General features: G+C 39.8%; 1 protein-coding gene across 2 annotated transcripts in view; it reads left to right on the forward strand.

Moving 5' to 3' along the window:
- CRIM1 (cysteine rich transmembrane BMP regulator 1) overlaps positions 1-14,492 on the forward strand; it is a 137,246-nt gene extending 122,754 nt beyond the window's left edge. For both annotated transcript variants that reach the window (XM_032215339.1, XM_032215341.1), the window contains 6 exons: positions 450-665; positions 3,221-3,442; positions 10,458-10,652; positions 11,505-11,627; positions 13,022-13,209; positions 14,024-14,492. In XM_032215339.1, coding sequence (XP_032071230.1) covers positions 450-665; positions 3,221-3,442; positions 10,458-10,652; positions 11,505-11,627; positions 13,022-13,209; positions 14,024-14,200 — 1,121 coding nt within the window. In that variant the 3' untranslated portion in view covers positions 14,201-14,492. The remainder of the gene's footprint in view (positions 1-449; positions 666-3,220; positions 3,443-10,457; positions 10,653-11,504; positions 11,628-13,021; positions 13,210-14,023) is intronic.
- The last annotated feature ends 4,227 nt before the right edge of the window (positions 14,493-18,719 follow it).

Consider the following 18,719-nt stretch of genomic DNA (forward strand, 5'->3'; position numbering starts at 1 on the left):
CTCTTTGCATTTATAAGCAGGCAAGAATCCAGTTTTGGTTTGCTAGATGTTTTTTTATTTGTTGGATTTGTATCTCAAACACATGAACAGAAGTACCATACCTTCTATGGGTCACAGAAATATCACAATATAGTTACTAGTAATCAGTTTATGAAATTATATCTATTTGAAATTTCTGAACTGGTCTTTACTCCATCCCCAAATACCTTGCTGTCACTTACAGCGTTCTGTGGGTAATCCTGAAAATAAAATCTGCCTTTATTATCATAGCACTGTATTAAACCTATGACTTGTTTGTTATAGTGGTACAAACCAAGATGTTTTAAAATGTGTTAGTTTATAAATGTAGTCATTTACAATAGATTTAGAAACTATTACTATGATTTGAATCTATATTTTAATGAAAAGTCAATTTTCAAGTTCTTTGCGGGGGATTCTGTTTTTCACAGATGAATCCATTGCACAGAAGCCAGAAATCAGTGGTCCAACCATCTGTTATGTTCCAGGAGGAGAGTATTTTATGGAAGGAGACACATGGAACATTGATTCTTGTACCCAGTGTACATGTCATAATGCAAGAGTCTTATGTGAAACTGAAGTCTGTCCCCCTCTACTTTGTCGAAATCCTACACGTACTCAGGACTCATGTTGTCCCCAGTGTCCAGGTTAGCTTCATATAATATATTTTAGCATATTTGTTAAAACAGTTTAATTTGCCCTATGTCATTACATCTCAAAAATAAATATCAGCAATAGTATTTGAAAAAAGGCTTTAGAACATCCACAGTCCAGCAACAACATGATGAAATCCTTCATTACTCCTGTGTAAATTCTTGGGCACTAGTGTATCTAACATAAAGACAGAATTCAGTTTCCAAATATAACCCCACTCTTCTGAACTTAGACATGTCTGTTATATAATATCATCCCCCCAAACCTTCTAGTTCTTAACCTGTGTTTCATTACACAAGTTCTATTAATCCTAATTATGTATATTTCACGTTTTGGATTAAAACGCAAACATATTCCATCTGCCTCTTTCATATACATTCCACAGAAAGAATCCACTGTCCGCCTTTCTCTTTTCTGTCAGATCAGTTTGCAGTTAAGAGGCAGTTTAATGTGGTTAAGATGCTGGCCTACAACTAGGAAGCTGTGAGTTTTAGAGCTCCTTTAAGCCTAAGAGCCGGCTGGGTGATTTGGGGGCCAGTCACTCTCTCAGCCCAACCTACGTCACAGGGTTGTTGTGAAGAATATAAGAGGCAGAGCATCAAGTATGTTCACTGCCTTGAGTTGGCCAAATCATATAAAAGGCAGGATAAAAATCTAAGACTAATAATAAATTGTGCATTTCCAGCAGTTCTTAAGAGCATTAGCTCCTTTTCTTACATATGCATGGCAATGAAGAATCAGTTTTTATAAAGGTAGTTTCATCGAAGTTAATAAAATATTTCATGTATCAAACATGGATCAGAAGACTGAATGTTTTTCCTTGAGCATTTAAACAAGGTAGGATTATTATTACATAAAATATACAATTCTAATATGTTAAGTCTAATATGTACAACTTCTTTACTCTACTTTGCTTAAGGAGATATTTATAAGTGACAGATGACAGTACTTACCAAGGTGGTAAGTTTCCCTTTCTACCTTGTGTTTACAACTGTTCATTTTTCCTTGTCATAAATGCAGTAGTAACACAGTTCTTAGTTTATACCAGCCTTCTACTTCAGGAGGTTCTGCTGTTAGCTGAAATAGCATTTCCTTTTCTTTCTCTTTCCACCACCATCACTACCCACACCTGTGTAGCAGCGGTTCTCTTTTATCTCGGTACAGGTGTGGTCCTTTACTCTTAAAGTCTTAGAGAACACAAAACCATTAGGAATGAAAACTCCCATCAATAGCCTTGAGACTTTCCTTCTACAAACAGACTTTAAACAAATACAAAAGCAGCTCATCAGCCTCTATGCCATGACAATGGTTTGTTGTTAAATTCACCAGTCAATCTTCAGCAATTCTAGTTAAAAGAAGCTGTTATTATTCAGTGTTACAGACTGTTCTTTCCTGTTTAGTAATACATAGGAGTCTGCCCACCATTTTTTAAAACAGTGTTATTACAAAGTAGGGGTGTGTATATGTTCATAAAAGTGAACTGGGAGTTGTTTAAGCAGGTATGGCTGCTTGTTATCTCCTGCCCAGGGGTGTATGAGCCTACAGGAAAGTGAGACAAAAGTTGTAGGCAGGGCCAAAATCATAGAGGCTGCAATTGCTTTTTTTCTTCTCTTTCTTTTGGAAAAGTGAGATGAAGCTCACAGCTATTGATAAAACAAGCCGAAAGTATAGTTTTGTCCTTTCCTGCTCCTTTTGCACGCAAGGAAAAATATCTAAAGCATCATTTTCTGATAAGCAGGCATAAATAAATAAAAATATTTAGAATATTTCTAAATAAATAGAATATTTTTCCTAGATATATAAGTTCTCTTGGTACTAGATTGCCTTTTCCAAATATGATTTGTCAACATCCAGGAATCACTTGGTCTCCACTTGTTCTGGAGAAAAGACCATTCAGCAGAAACCTTTCATGAAAAATTATATTCTGAAGGATGTTGCTAGCTGCCAAGTTACATTGCTCAAAGTGCTTCGGTGCTTTCATGAAGAATAGGCCAATTCAGGAATTACAGAATTGTAAGCACAGCAGGGAATTAAAAATAGAGCTCCACTTCTTAACAGCATTCTATGTATTCAAAAACCTTGTACAACCAAGTGTTCCAATATTATAGTGAGAAGTATTTCCAATTCCTCTTCAGTACATCTACATCAGTGGTGGGTTGCAGGCAGTACGCCCCGGTACAGGCATACCAGTGCCTGCCGGGAGCACTGGGTACCGTTCTGGTATGGTGCTCCGGAGGGCCTGCCCACCCGCTTTACCATTATTTGAGCTCTTTGGTGCTTCCGTAAAAACGCACGGAGCGTACGGTGCCTGCGCAACACCTCACCGAGCAGCTGGAGAATCACAGAGGTGTCGCAGAAGGTAAGGATGCATGCATGCACTGCACGCATTCATGTGGTAGACGTTGGGCCCCATTGCACTGTACCAGTTGCAACGGGTTCCGGAATCCACTACTGATCTACATATATATTTAAATATGTATATGTAAAATAAAAAGTATATCTGTGCCTGTTCCTATCATTCCTATCCTCTTTGTGTATTTTTTTTTAGATGAGCCTGTTCAGCCTTCCTTGTCAACCAATAAAAGCATGCCCAGTTACTGCAAAAATGATGACGGTGATATCTTCTTAACCGCTGAGTCATGGAAACCAAATGTTTGTACCAGTTGTATTTGCTTGGATGGTGGAATCAGCTGTTACTCTGAATCTTGCCCACCAGTATCCTGTGAAAAACCTGTTTTGAGGAAAGGGCAATGTTGTCCTTACTGTATAGGTAAGCCCAGCAAAGAAGAGAGAAGGATATGATTTTTCCCAATCTTATATATAATGTTAAGATGCTATGTCAATTTAGGCCTTAATTGTATTTTTTTTAATCTGTCATACATTTAATGCATATATTGAGAACTATAGTATAATTACCTTAATTATACTATAGTGCTATTCCTTGTGACCAGGTATTACCACAGGCAAACATCATAGGTAATGTTGCATAATATTATGATATGGTTAGAATTAAATAATGAATAAATCTTAGAGAAGTAGATTTATCATACATTTGGGCTTGATCTATCCATAAAGGAAGGAAAGAAATCTCTACCCCTTTCTTTAAATTCCAAACTTAAGGGGGGGAAAGTGCTTAAAAGTAAACAATCCAGCTGAGCATTGTAAAATGAAAAGAAAGAAAATCATATTCCAAAAATATAAAAAAAGAGGAAAAATGGAAGAGAGAAAAAAGAAACCAGTCCAATTTAAAAAGTAAGAGGCATTTGTAAAAGTTCCATCCATTTTAAAAAAAGCAAAATTGAAAAAAGATAACACACTAAGTTTAATTTGCTGCTTGCTCTCTTCTGTCTTCAATTTTAATTTTACTCTAAGTCTTTTTGGGTGTTCTCTTCTCTAATAGTAAAATTTATCTCACCATTTCAACACCCTCTCTCTCCTGCTTCCCTTCTGTTCAGAGGCTGTCCCAACCTTCTGCAGCGTCAATGGCTGCTTCTCTTTCGCCGGAAATAAGAGCTTCTCCTGCATCAATCAGGGACTTTGAGATCAGCAGGGCGTGCCCTTCTCTATCCCTGTCTCTACGGGACGGTTTAGGTCCAAAAGGACTGTCCAGCAGAAGAGATATCGACAGCAATCCTGGCTCTCCAAGATTGTATGTCGTGTTGTCGCAACGTCAGCCCCGCCCTCTCTAGAGTGATTGTTTTTTTTACTAGATACTGTTAATAAAAAATGAGAAGACAGGATAATACTACTGGTTTTTATAGTCTACAGCTAAAATCATGGTTAATTTCAGTTAAAGTCATATTGGTTCAGGCCATATCCAGTGTTTTGCATTTATTGCATTATATGTGAAGTCATTCCTTCAATATCCTTATTTCTGCTTTCTGCAGATTGTATACATAAGAACTATGAATATCTGTGAAAGCAAGTAACAAGATGTGTGTTTTGATGACATGCTACAAATATTGTTACTTACATTTTTATGTAAATTTAATAAAGAAATATATATTTCAGAATAAAAATATAAAATCACAGCAGTTAGATGATTCAATTTCAATTTGTCAAATTTAATAGATTTGTATGCCGCCCAATCCCGAAGGACTCCGGGCGGCTTACATAAAAACAGTTTAAAGGTAATTTAAAAGTTTAAAATACAAGACAGAAACGAATTAAAAGAGGGACACAACATGCACTCAATCTTAATGGGGCTGAAGTTCCATCAAGATCAACAGCCCCAGGCCTGCCAGAACAGCCAGGTCTTAACAGACTTACGGAAGGCCGAGAGAGTGGGGAGGGTCCGGATCTCGGGGGGTAGACCGTTCCAAAGGGCCAGGGCAGCTACAGAGAAGGCCCTCCCCCGAGGAGCCGCCAGACGACACTGCGTAGTCAACGGTACTCGGACAAGGCTGCCCTGTGCAATCTTATTGGGCACTGGGAGGTATGTTGCAGGAGCCAGTCACGGAGATATCCAGGTCCTAGGCCATGTAGGGCTTTAAAGGTAATAACCAGCACCTTGAAGCGTGTTCGGAGACCCATAGGGAGCCAGTGCAGCTCGCGGAGGATAGGTGTAACATGGGTGTACCTAGGTACACCCAGTATCGCTCGCGCGGCTGCATTCTGGACCAATTGTAGTCTCCGAACACTCTTCAGGGGCAGCCCCATGTAGAGCGCATTACAGTAGTTGAGCCTTGAGGTGACGAGGGCATGAGTGATCATTTGGAGTGCCTCCCGGTCCAGGTAGGGCCGCAACTGGTGCACCAGGCGAACCTGGGCAAAAGCTCCCCTGGTTACAGCTGACAAATGATGTTCTAATGTCAGCTGCAGGTCCAGGAGAACACCCAAGTTGCGGGCCCTCTCTGAGGGGTGTAAGATTTCGCCCCTCAGGTTTAAAGGTGGAATATCTGGACTTTTTGGGGGGGGCGGCAGCATCCAAAGCCACTCAGTCTTGTCAGGGTTGAGCGCAAGCTTGTTCATTCCCATCCAGACCCTGACAGCTTCCAGGCACTGGCACATTACTTCCACCGCTTCACTGAGTTGGCACGGGGCAGATACAGATACAGCTGGGTATCGTCTGCATACTGGTGGTATTTAATCCCGTACCAGCGAATGATCTCACCCAGCGGCTTCATGTAGATGTTAAATAGGAGGGGGAACAGGACCGAGCCCTGCGGCACCCCGTATTCCAGGGGCCTAGGGGTCGACCTCTGTCCTCCAACATCGACTGCGACCTGCCAGAGAGGTAAGAAGAGAACAACCATAAAACGGTGCCTCTCACTCCCAACTCTTCCAGCCACCGCAGAAGGATATCATGGTCGATGGTATCGAAGGCCGCTGAGAGGTCAAGAAGCATAGATAGATGCCCTCTATCCCTGGCTCGCCAGAGATCATCAGTCAGTGCGACCAAAGCGGTTTCAGTGCAGTAACCAGGCCTGAAACCAGACTGAAAGGGATCTAGATAATCCGCTTCATCCAAGGTCCACTGGAGTTGGGAGGCCACCACCTTCTCAACAACCTTCCCTAAGAATGGGAGGTTGGAGACTGGACGGTAGTTTTTAAGGACAGCTGGGTCTAGAGCAGGCTTCTTAAGGAGGGGTCTCATCACCGCTTCCTTCAAAGGTTGCGGGAAAGACCCCTTACGAAGCGAGGTGTTTACAATCCTCTGGATCCAGCCTCATGTCACCTCTCTGCCGGTCGAAACCAACCAGGAGGGACAGGGGTCCAGTAGACAGGTGGCGGCACTCATCGCTCCAATGGCCTTGTCCACTTCCTCAGGAGTGGCAAGCTGGAACTCACTCCACAAAATTTGATCAAGGCTCTCCCTTGGCATCTCTGCTGGCACTGTCCGAGTGGAGTCCTGGTCCGTCCGAATCTGAGTGACTTTGTCCGACAGAAACTGAACAAATTCCTCAGCTCTTCCCTGTAAGGGTTCACTCGCATCCCTCCCTTTCAGGAGGGAGCGAGTTATCCTAAACAGGGCGGCCGGGTGAGATTCTGCGGACGCAATAAGGGCGGAAAAATGGGCACATTTTGCCGCCCGTATCGCTACTAAATAAGACCTAATAAAGGTTCTTAGTAGTGTTCGGTCGGATTCGGAGTTACTAGCCCTCCAACGTCGCTCTAGGCGTCTCTTTTGGCGCTTCATCTCCCGGAGTTCCTCGGTAAACCCAGGCACCCGCCTGGTTCCAATGCCGTGGAGAGACCGCAAAGGTGCAATCCGATCCAATGCCCTAGCCGCTGCAGTATTCCAGGCAGCGACCAAGGACTCAGTCAAATTGTGGGCAAGGGAGTCAGGTATCTCCCCAAGCTCCGTCTGAAATCCCAATGGGTCCATCAGGCGCCTGGGGCGGAACCATTTAATCAGCTCCACCTCCCACATGGGGGAGTAGCTTCCGGAAATCAAGCCTCAACAGAAAGTGATCTGTCCATGACAAGGGCGAGATCTCAATCCCCTTTAATTCCAGATAACGTCTCCACTGTTCCGAGAGAAACACAAGGTCAAGCGTGTGTCCCGCCACATGAGTCGGACCCTGAATTGCCTGGGTCAAGTCCATGGTTGCCATGGAAGCCATGAACTCCAGGGCCCCATCAGAGCGTTCGTCGAGAGATAGCAGGTTGAAATCCCCCAGTACTATAAATCTGGGGAACTCAACCGCCAGTCTGGCTACTGACTCTAGGAGCGCAGGCAGGACTGTGGTAACGCAGCTGGGAGGTAGGTACATCAGCAACAAGCCCACTTGACCCCCTAGGTCCAACCTCACAAGGAGGGACTCACACCTGACATTCTCTGGAGCAGGGATCCTGCGAGGAACTAATGATTCCCAGATTATAACTGTGACTCCTCCACCCCTTCTCTGGTGTCATGGCTGGTGGAGCACCTGAAACCCTTCTGGGCACATTTCTGAGAGGGGGACTCCTCCCTCATGGCCCAGTCAGGTTTCAGTAATACATGCCAGGTCTGCCCCCTCGTCTAATAGTAAGTCCCGGACGAGGGGAGCTTTATGGACCACAGACCTGGCATTTAGTAGCAGCAGCCTGAGACCAGGGCCCTGATTTCCCGTGTCACCTGGTTCCCGAGTTGAGCTATCAGGGCCGGAACGAGGGATCACTGTGACCTAGCAAACCCTCCTTCCCCGGTAATGGCTAGCCCTGAAGCTCCCGTCATACCTGCCCCTCCCAGTCGTGACCATAATGCTCCGCCCCGCCCCCATGCTCGTAGACCCCCCTCTATCTCTCAAGGCCCCTGCTCTACTCGGCAGGCCATTCAAATCAGACACTCTGGGATGAGAGGCAGATCCAGGCCCCCATCCACTTCTGCTTCTGCACTCAGTGGAGGGGGCTCCAGGCCGCACTCTCAATCCCCTCATACGCACCAACCAGGCATTCTCCGCATACATATCCCACTATAGTTTAAAAGGGTACAGCAATACAGTAAAAATAATTACACTAATTTAAAAGAAGGTGGGATCATTCACTCACAGGCATACACATACACTCCACATACAGAAAGAAGAAGGGGGGTTGCGCAGATATTAAATTGGTGTTGAAGTTGTGCAAGTAAGATCGTCAGTTCGTGGGGCGGGGACACAAAGGTCAAGTCGATGGCAGGGGGATGCAGAGGAAATAGATCGTCTTCTCTCCCAGACAGTGTGGTAAAGGGAGGCAGAGGTCTGGTTGGTTGAGATGGTGTCTCTAGAGTAGTGGTAAGCGGTAGTGGTCGTGACAGGGGAACAGGATCGTAAATCTGGGAATCCAGGAGTCCAAATTCCATAAGCAGTCCAAGGTCCATAAGCAGGGAGAGCCAGGTGGTAAAAGTAATAAAGCGGAGAGCCACAAAACGGTTGAAGGAGAGGCCACAACGTGAAGAAAGTCCGATCAAATGGAGTGGGTGGGGGAGGCACCCGAAGGGTAAGCGAAATCAGCTGTCCACCTCCGTCCAGAACCGCACAAAACAGCCACCCCACTCTGTGGAGACAGACGACGAGCCAATACAACTCCAAAGGCTCCAAGGGCTCTCCCAATCACAGAGAACAGAGACAAAGGCCGCCAGGACTGCTGCAAGCCAAAATACAATGAGGAAAAGGGAGGAGGGCCTGGGAGGGCCGTGGCAGCGGCAGCAAGGCCAGCTGCCTGATCCCATTTGGCGCCATCTGGACCGGTCACCCCCTCGTTGGCAAGATAGTGTTAGTGCGGTCTCAAAGGTTCTCCCGAATTTCTCCTGAGTTTCCCAAGTCCAGAAGTAAAACCAAAGGCGCTGGCGTTATTAAAAGCCGCCGGGAGTGGCACCATCTTTGCCACCAAAACGAGAAGAAACCACCAAAGCAACCACACAGGCTGGAGACCAGCCAAAGGAAGCGACCCCCCAGTTGATCGTCTGGCCAGGTCCCCCGGGTCATACTCTACCGTTCGGACCCTTTCTTGTGGGGCTCGCCGATAGAGACCATGATGTTTCCGGCCTTTCTTTTCACCTATCCCATCGGAGCAAGGAGGCTACCGGCCATTAACAAACTCGCACATGCGCACCATGAGTTAGATTAGCATATTTTATTACAGGTGGTGCTGAGATTTCTTTAATTTCTTATTTTAATTATTAGCTAACACATAAATTCTTCCGTAGTTGCATATTTTTCCATACTGTAAGCGGGTTTTCCTCTGACTATATGTGGTATATGTGAGCTGTGTATATTTGCATATGTACATATGTAAACATACACATGCATATGCATACAATGACATACTTAACTGGGCTCATCCTTTCTAACTTTCTGCCTAAAGCTTTTTGGCTTTCTCCAGCAAAACTGAAATAACAAAAAGTGCTTAGAGTTCAGGCAATTGAAAATGAAAAACAGCTTGTATTTCCCTCAGTTGCTATGACATAGGGAATTTTGTTCCCGTTTATTGTGATAGAATACAAAGTTCACATCTTATATCTTCTTGTCAAGCATGATCTAGGTATCCCAAATGACTTCTTAAAGTAGAAAAGTAATGATAAGATTTAGATTTCAAACAAGTTTGCTTATAATGTAGTTAACATTCTAATTTTGCATGATTAATTTTAGTTGAATGAGTCCTTTTCAACCCATCCCAACCCCCACCCCTATTGCAATACCTCCATATGGCCACTGTGTTTTCCTTATTAATGTATTCATGTGAATTCCCAAGGGAATCAATCCTGAATTCTATTTTCAAAGCCCTTCAGCGAGGAATTCATTTTATCAAGAGTTGCAAAGATTTTGCTTAGATATGAACCCAGAAATGTATGAACTATAATATAATAATTGGTAGAGGTGTTCTCTTAATGGAAGAATAATAATTGAATATAACATTTCAGAAATTCTAAAAATTGAGCCTAATAGAAGATTATTCTTACATTGCTGAGTCGTGCATTCTAACTCTGATTAGAATGCAGTATTGCAGGCTAATTCTGCCAACTGCCAGCAGTTTGATTTTCACCAGCTCAAGGTTGACTCAGCCTTTCATCTTTCCAAGGTTGGTAAAATGAGGACCCAGATTGTTGGAAGCAATATGCTGACTCTGTAAACAGCTTAGAGAGGGCAGTAAAGCACTGTAGTATATAAGTCTAAGTGCTATTGCTATTCTTAATGCTTGATCCTTTTTTTCTTCTGCAAATATACTACTGTTGCCTATTTCATTTTGATTAAGCAGATATTTGCAGAAAGAACAACTGGGCAAGTTAAAAACAAAGGAAAATGAAAAGTTTAAGACCTGATACACAATCCCAAGCTTTCCCTCTTCCGATTATTGTATTTTATGGCATGTTCTTTCAACAGAAGACACAGCAGCAAAGAAGGCAGTATGTCATTTTAATGGAAAAACCTATGCGGATGAAGAACGTTGGGACATTGATAGCTGCACTCATTGCTACTGCTTGCAGGGTCAGACGCTTTGTTCCACAGTTAGTTGCCCCTCTCTTCCTTGCGTGGAACCAATTAATGTGGAGGGAAGTTGCTGTCCCATGTGCCCAGGTAAGTTTATTCAGCCAGAATCGTTGTATTTCTTTTTAACATAGAGACATTAAATAATCATTTGTCCAAGATAAAAGGAAAGTTTGGAAAGGTAAAAGAATATATTTTCATTAAATGAAGAATTAAATAAAAGGCTCTGGTTTGATTTTTGGGTATCCAGTATTGAAGTCAAGATTTGTATTCAGAAACTTTTTTTTTTTGTATCTCAAAAAAACATGTCTACAATAGTCCTTGGCTTATGACTGGTTATTTAATAATTGCTCGAAGTTACAGTGGACTCAAAAAAAGCTACTTATGACGCCTCCTTAAAGTTACAGCTGCCACACCATCTCTGCAGTCATGTAATCACATTTTTGGCACATGGCAACTGGCTTGTATTTACAACCAGTTGCAGCATCCTATGGTCACATGATCACAAGTTGCAACCTTTTTGCCTGTTTATGTATTTTGGCAGTTACATGGGAAACAGGAAAAGAACATATTTATAAACAGTATTCCAAGACTTATAGTTTTCAAATATTTTTGTTCTGTTTATAGATTCAGAAAAAGAATGATTTTTTTTAACACGGTAGTTCAAAAACCCATCTGTTCTTAATAATCAGTGATAAGAACTGGGTGTTCATAATGCTATTATAAGACATACTTTCTACCTCTTTTACTTTATAATTTTGTGCAGCCTATTTACACCTAGACCTCCGGGGGAGCTTTAAAAAAATTCTTCATTAATGTTTTGCAAGTTTTTAATATATTAAATGTAAAGTCCATTTTAAATAGCTTTTATTCACAAACTTTGTTAACAGCGTTGGTATCTTGGTTAGCTAGCGTTCCTATAAGTTCCTTATTGTTTTGCAGAAATGTATGTACCTGAACCTACCAACATTCCAATTGAGAAGACAAATCATAGAGGTGATAAAGAACTAGAAGCACCAGTCTGGCCTACATTCAGTGAAAATGATGTTGTTCATATCCATAAAGGTAAACACCATTTAAATCAATTATCTCTGCATAAAGCAAAGACAACTTAGGTAAGCTTCAAGCTGTCTTTTTTTTAGAACCATATTGGCAATTTTAGAATTTCAAAAGGTTCTTAGAACACCAAATTTCATTATAGGAACTTGGTTTTGTCTGAATGACTTGAGCTATAGTTCTCTGTGGCTGGAGATGAGAGGATATAACACATTCTCAGCATTACAGGAAGGCTCCTGTAGTCAGAACTTATCTTTGCCAATAGAATGGCTTGTTTAAAGAAGAAGAATAGGATACCTGTTCATAACAATTGTTTATATTTCAGTCTAATATAGGACAGAGAATCATTTCTGTAGCCAAGAACCTTACATTATTTAAACTTCCTTTTTGCAGCCTCCAGGAGCAATAGAGACGTGGTCTTTATGCGGTAATTGCAGAGGGAGGGAGAAATAGAGGCAGGGATTTTTCATTAAAAGTTGATGGGCTGTTTTGGTTTGGTTTTCCAGGCATCCAAACCTAGATTTGTAATAAGAATTTTTTCTTATTTTTTAAAAGTGAAAAACTACATTGGCCTAAGTCAGTATTCTAACCCTAAATTTTAGCAATGCAATTTGAGGGGTTAATTAATTAATTTGAATTAATCCCCCCCCCCAATTGAACAACTGCTTGATTACTTAACACAGATGTCCTGAATCGTGATTTTATTGGTAAATTTTGAGCCTTTTGCTATGTCATTTCCAGACCAACTAACAGAAGCCTACCATGTACCAAATTGTTATAATACTATTATATTTTTGTTTATTGGATTGTTTTAACCTATTTTTGTACTGGATATCAACCATAATAAAGATAATGCATATAAAACAATATTAAATAACAAGTCAATAGCATAACAGTAATTATATGAACCCTAATATAGTTTTCCAGTGTATTGACTGAAAAATCTGGAACAGGCAGGTTATTCAAGAATGAATAGCATCAGTTTCCAACTCCTACTTGTTTAACCAAAAAAATAATAAAATCACTGTAACAGTGAGATGAGCAGTATATAGATTTAATAAATTAAATGAAATTACATTTTCCACTTACATTATGCTGCAAAAATGAAGATGTTTATGTGATAAAAACTGAATCAATGTCAGTTTATTCTAATACTGAAAACAAATTCAACAGTACAACAAATGTGATTGTTAAATAGTTTTGTGAACACAATAGATTTGATAAACCTGAAGTTGTACTTGACCTGTAAATCTAACTTGGATCTAAATATTTCTTATACTATTACTTTTAGTTATGAACACATCATTTGGAAAAAAAATGTTTCTCATGTTATTAAGTATGATATGAGCTACTCAGTTACTTTATTTTTTAATTGGTAATGTGCTTGTTTTTACATTTTACAGATATGGGTCATCTTCAGGGTGAATATAGAGAAACTAGAGGATCACAGCCAACTGCAGAAGCATCTCTTGATTCTCTTGCCTGGGTAACCGTACCCCTCTTAACAGCTCTAGTTCTTATAATTGCACTTTTGTTTATCAATCAGAAAAAGCAATGGATACCAGTATCCTGCTACAGAACTCCAGCAAAGGTAATGGATTAAATAGCATTTGTACTGTATAAATAAGTAACTGGCTATCTTGAATCAGTTCAGCAATTAAATAAGAGCAGACAGTTGTGGAAATGGAGATCTGCAAGTGTCTTTCCTATGCGTTCCCTAAGGATACATTATCTGGAAGCATTGTTTCTTTGGAAGTTTGATTGCTTTCAGAGATCATGGCTTTTGGAGATTCGGGATTGATTAGAGGAAGGTGTTTTCTTTTTCAACTAGCATATAGTTAAACTGTAGACTGTACCGCCAACAGTTAGAATTATTGGGTGGTTTTAAAGGAGACAGAAAGATTCATTGATATAGTTGTTTATTGTCCCCCCAAAAAAACAAAGAGAAGAAATGTTCAGTACTCCTTGTTGGAAAGCAGTGTTGGAAGAGATTGTCACTCCAATCTGGGCTTGTAAAATGTATTATGTTGGCCACTGTGACCAAACATACAGGAGTAGGTGGCTTGTGGTTCTATCAGAGAGAACTCTTCTTATGACCAGAAGGGTACAGTAGCCATTTGCCCAAGAATGTTCTTTATGCAAGGGATCATTCTAATAACTGAAGGTTAATTATAATAATTATAACTATCAGTTATTTTATTTGCAAACTTTTATCACGAAGCCCTGAACAGTGCAAAGCCATAGTATATGTTTGTGCTATTTGCTTTTGAGTCTAAATGATACTGTAGGAGTGAGTGGCTGAACTTTCTCTCACCTTTGCAATTAAGAAGACTCTGTTTAGTAGAGAATAAAAATATACTGTACCCAAAATGCTGATTTTATGTATTGTGTTTCCATCCAAACAGCCTTCCTGCTTAAATAATCAATTAGTGTATGTGGACTGCAAGAAAGGTACCATGGTTCAGGTGGACAGTTCTCAGAGAATGCTTAGAATTGCTGATCCAGATTCAAGATACAGTGGATTCTACAGCATGCAAAAACAGAGTAACTTACAAGCAGATAATTTCTATCAGACAGTGTGAGAAACTGCATCTCTTACCAAGATATTAAGAAGAAACAAAGGCTGAATCTGCTATTCAAATAAAACTAGAATCATGCACTTGCTTAGTGGATTGTATTGGATTTGTGACTTCATGTACAGCTCTAAGACCTTGTTGGGATTGACTCTGATTCCTGCAGTGTGCCAGAACAAGCATTCCCACTTCTGACCAAGTGTTTTCCTGGAACCAAAGTTTTAAAATTTGTTGATGTTTTGCTTGTAACATAGTAATCATGATTGTTTGGGAAAAGAAAACTGGGGTGAGCTTGCGTGGTTAGAACAAGAAGCTTCAAAGAATAGCTGGTCAGCTTAGCTTGGAGTCAAAAGAATATCTCTTTTTACTGACACTCCAAATTGCATTTATTGCAGTGAAGTATAAGCAGAACCCTAACACAATTCAAATCAGAACATTTGGGGTGCTTATGCTTCAAAAGTAAATCCGTAGGATAATCTATTGCATGACAGGTGCAGGATAGCTACAGCTGTATTTTTCTATCTGGTCAGAAGCTGCAATAGTGTATGAATGATACAGTAAGGAAAACATTAAAACAAAAAGGGCAAATTAATGGGAGATAAGTACAATCATACATTGTGCTGCTTTTTGTTTTTCATTTTGATCTTAATTGACCAGACTGGCAATTAGCAAATATATAATTCCTGAGAAGAGCACTGGATCTTTTGGCAACAGTATTGAAGGGGGATAGAGGAAAAGGTAAACACCGTTTGATTCCAGAACTCTGTTTGGGGTTGTGTGCGCGCGCATGTATGTGTTTCTTTTACTGTCTATCAGTTTTAGGTGTTTCACACACCAAATTATCTTTGAAGAAAATGATCTTGTTGGATGAAGATCTAGCTCTGATTCATTTTTGTATCATGTTAAAGGGGGGGCGGGTTCTGTTACTGATTATGCAGACTAGAAGCAACTTTCATGCTAGGAAGCTGCTTAATTTTAATGTATATTACTCAAGCACCTTTTTGGAAGCTCAGAAAGAAAGATCATGCTTCTTTAAAACTTTAGCTTTATAGAAATATCCATGTAAATATCGTTATGCTTAAAAAAAGCATTTGTGTGTCTCTGTGTGTTTAAGTGTTTATGTGTATAGTATTTTATATATACATACACATGTGTATATGTGTATGAATATATACATATAAAATACACATATACTCCTACTATATATGTATATATGTATATATACAGTATATATATGCTATTTATATATACAGTATATATCAGTATATTTTGTATTTTCCCTGTTGAATGTATTTTTAACTGAGATTTTACCCAGAACAGAAACACAGGCATTCCATATTATTACTTAACCTTGCGTGTGTAGAAAGACAAGATGAGGTTATCTCATTTTATCTAGTTTTATTTGATTTGGAAGTGTTAGGATGCAAATGAGTGTGTGTGTGTGTGTGTGTGCATGCCCTTATGTTTGCATACATATCCAGTGTGTGCACAATTTTAGCAGTAAGCATTAGTATCGCTACTTGCTACATTTCAGGGTGTGTGTGTGTGTTTGTTTTTTTATCCTGCATGGCCTTAAAAAGGCTTAAAATCCAACGCATTGGCTAGAGACACTGATAATGTATAGGCAGCACTCCTCAATTCCACAGAATAGCAGTATCTGCATTTGGACTTATTTCATAATAGTTGTTTGAAGCAGCTATTAAAATAAAGTCCACAATTCACTGAAGGTTTGTTGCAGCTTGACTTGTAACTTTAACTGTACACACAAATTTAACTTTTCCAAACAGGTCTTGGCACTTTTATACTAACTGCCCAGTTGTGTGTTGCCTCTTACTTTCACAATTGCTTGTCCTGAGACACAGATACCCAATATGTTTAATGTGAAAAGAAAATGTATTTTTTGTAAAGGAACTCTCAAGTATTGTTGTAAATACTTGGTCAGAGATTACTGAACTTTAAAACTGAAAAACCTAATTTATTATATGACCTAATTTATTAATCTGAAGATTATCAAATATCTTGTTTTAGAATATCACAAAGTGTTCTAGCTGTTTGTGTCAAAGAGAAAAGGTAATAGGTGTATCATAAAGGCTCAGTGTTTTTTTCTGTTATGAATTCAGTTTCCAAAAGAATAAAAAAAATGTAGCCCCTCTGCCCCCACCACAGCATTTTATCCTTAGTATAAAAACACTGAAATAAACATTACTCTCCCATTATTCAGATTCTGTCATGGTCAATCATTCATTCCTTTCATAAAGAGGAAACAGTCTTTATCGGAAAATTGTAAATGCTTGCTTTGTTTTACAATCAAGGCCATATTCTGAATGATACTTGCAGGATATAGGACATGGTGTAAAATGGTTTTTTGTGTGTTTTATTTTATTATTATTTTAAAGATATTATTTATCCTATGTGCTGTATTCATTACACCCTTTTACTTTGGTTCCTGTTGTGCTCTTGTAAGAGAAATGCAGATACAATTTTCTGAAAAAATAACATAGATGCATATTATGGCACTTAGAGTGCGCTGCAATTTGGCAGGTTGCTTGTTTACTTTTTAAAATGTAAGATGGTTTCTTGTAATTTGGCTCTTGGCAGCACAATAAAAATTAACTTGATGAACTTTTCATTGCTGTGAAATGCGTTTTTCTGTATAATATTGTTTTCATTTTTTTTAACTTTCCAGATTTGTATCTTGACAAACATCTTTCTTGCAGTGCACAGAACGCTTGTTAAGGATCTAGCCACTTTGAGTTCTGTTCCATAATGCTACATTACCCCTATCTTTTCCCATCTTCTAAGGTTTGAATTCTCTACTTCTATATTCACTATTATAGGGTATGAGTATTACATGCTTCCTCAATCTGTTTTTTAAAGATGATTGCATTATTCTCCCTAAATTTATTCCGCCCAACCTTGCTGATATTCTTGTTCAAGTGTGGAAATGTTATTTTGCTTGAAAAATGAGCTGATATTCTCAGCATGCAGCCTTAAGAGCACCAGGGTGCCTATAGAGTATGGTAGTTTTAGACCTATGACGACAGGTAGTCCTCGACCTACGATCGCTAAGTGAAACACTTGTTAAGTGGGTTTTGCCCCACCTTACGACTTTTCTTGCCACTGTTGTTAAGTGATTAATTGTTAATTTAGTAACACGGTTGTTTAGTGAATCTGGTTTTCCAATTGACTTTGCTTCATAAAAGGTGATCACAGGACCCCGGGATACAGCAACCATCATAAATATGAGTGAGTTACCAATCATCTGAATTTTGATCACATGACCATGGGGATGCTGCAATGGCCGCGTTAAAAATGGTCATAAGTCACTTTTTTCAGTGCCATTGTAACTTTGGTCACTAAATTAACTGTTGTAAGTTGAGCTCTACCTGTGTATATGTGTTGTTTGTGTGTGTGTATGTGTTACCCTGCATCTGTCATCAGTATTATATCATAGAGGTGGAAAGGGCCATTTAGGGCCTTCATTAACTCAGGATCAAAATTAAAGCATCCCTGTAAGTTCATCCTCCTATTGAACATATCCAGTGAATGGAATTCTTATCTCCTCTCCAGTTAATGACAATCAGTTGAAATCACCTACATTCTGAAACACCAGGAAACAGGTATTGACCTCCTTCTGTGTAATATCATTTGAAGAGTGCACTTGGTCATCATTAAACACATCCAGCTCCTTCAAAATGTCTTCATACAACTTGGTTTCTAATTCTCTGATCATCCTTGTCACTCTTCTATGAACCTTTTCAAATTTCTCCATCCAGTGCTATACTTAAGATGTACTTCGAGTAATTAAGTGGAACATCTCTGTTGAAAAAAATTAATATTTGACTCAAATTCATCTTGTAGATATTTCAAATACTATTACCAAAAGCCAGTTTTTCCTTGGGAAGTTTGTATCAATAGATGTCTATGCCCCACTCATTCTCTACAATCTATTATTGTTATGTCCTGTATTCTTTTTTAAAGCTAAGGATGCCAATTCTCATTTTCACTTGTAGGCACCTGATGCCTTGGATGGACGAGCTTTTGTTCTACAAGAGTTGCATGAGATACCAGTACCATGCTCACTATCCCCACAACTGCTTCCTTAAAGGAGAAACATCTATTCTAGTACTCACATGCAGAATTTGTTAATAAAATTGTTATTTTTGATGAAGGAGGTCATCAAACACTGTTGCTGTCTCTTTTAACATTGCAATACAAATTCATATTTCCTGGGACCCTGCAAATACCATCAGAATCCAGGAAATGGCACAGCTACTTTAAGAAGGTGTAGACAGATGCATTAAGCACACATGCTCTGTGTGTGCCCAATGCACAGCCACACCATTGTATCCTTAACACAAGAAGAACAAATCAATAACTACTCCAGAGATGTTATCTAGCTGATTTGGTCATGTTTGTGAAATTTGTCGAATTTCCACATGCATTACAGCTAAGCCAAAAGCTCACATTTTTCCTGCTCCGCCTGCACAGAGGAAGAAAAGCTTGGAACATCCCTGAAAGAGATGGG

This window comes from Thamnophis elegans, chromosome 4 (genome assembly GCF_009769535.1).
Source record: "Thamnophis elegans isolate rThaEle1 chromosome 4, rThaEle1.pri, whole genome shotgun sequence".
NCBI lineage: Eukaryota > Metazoa > Chordata > Lepidosauria > Squamata > Colubridae > Thamnophis > Thamnophis elegans.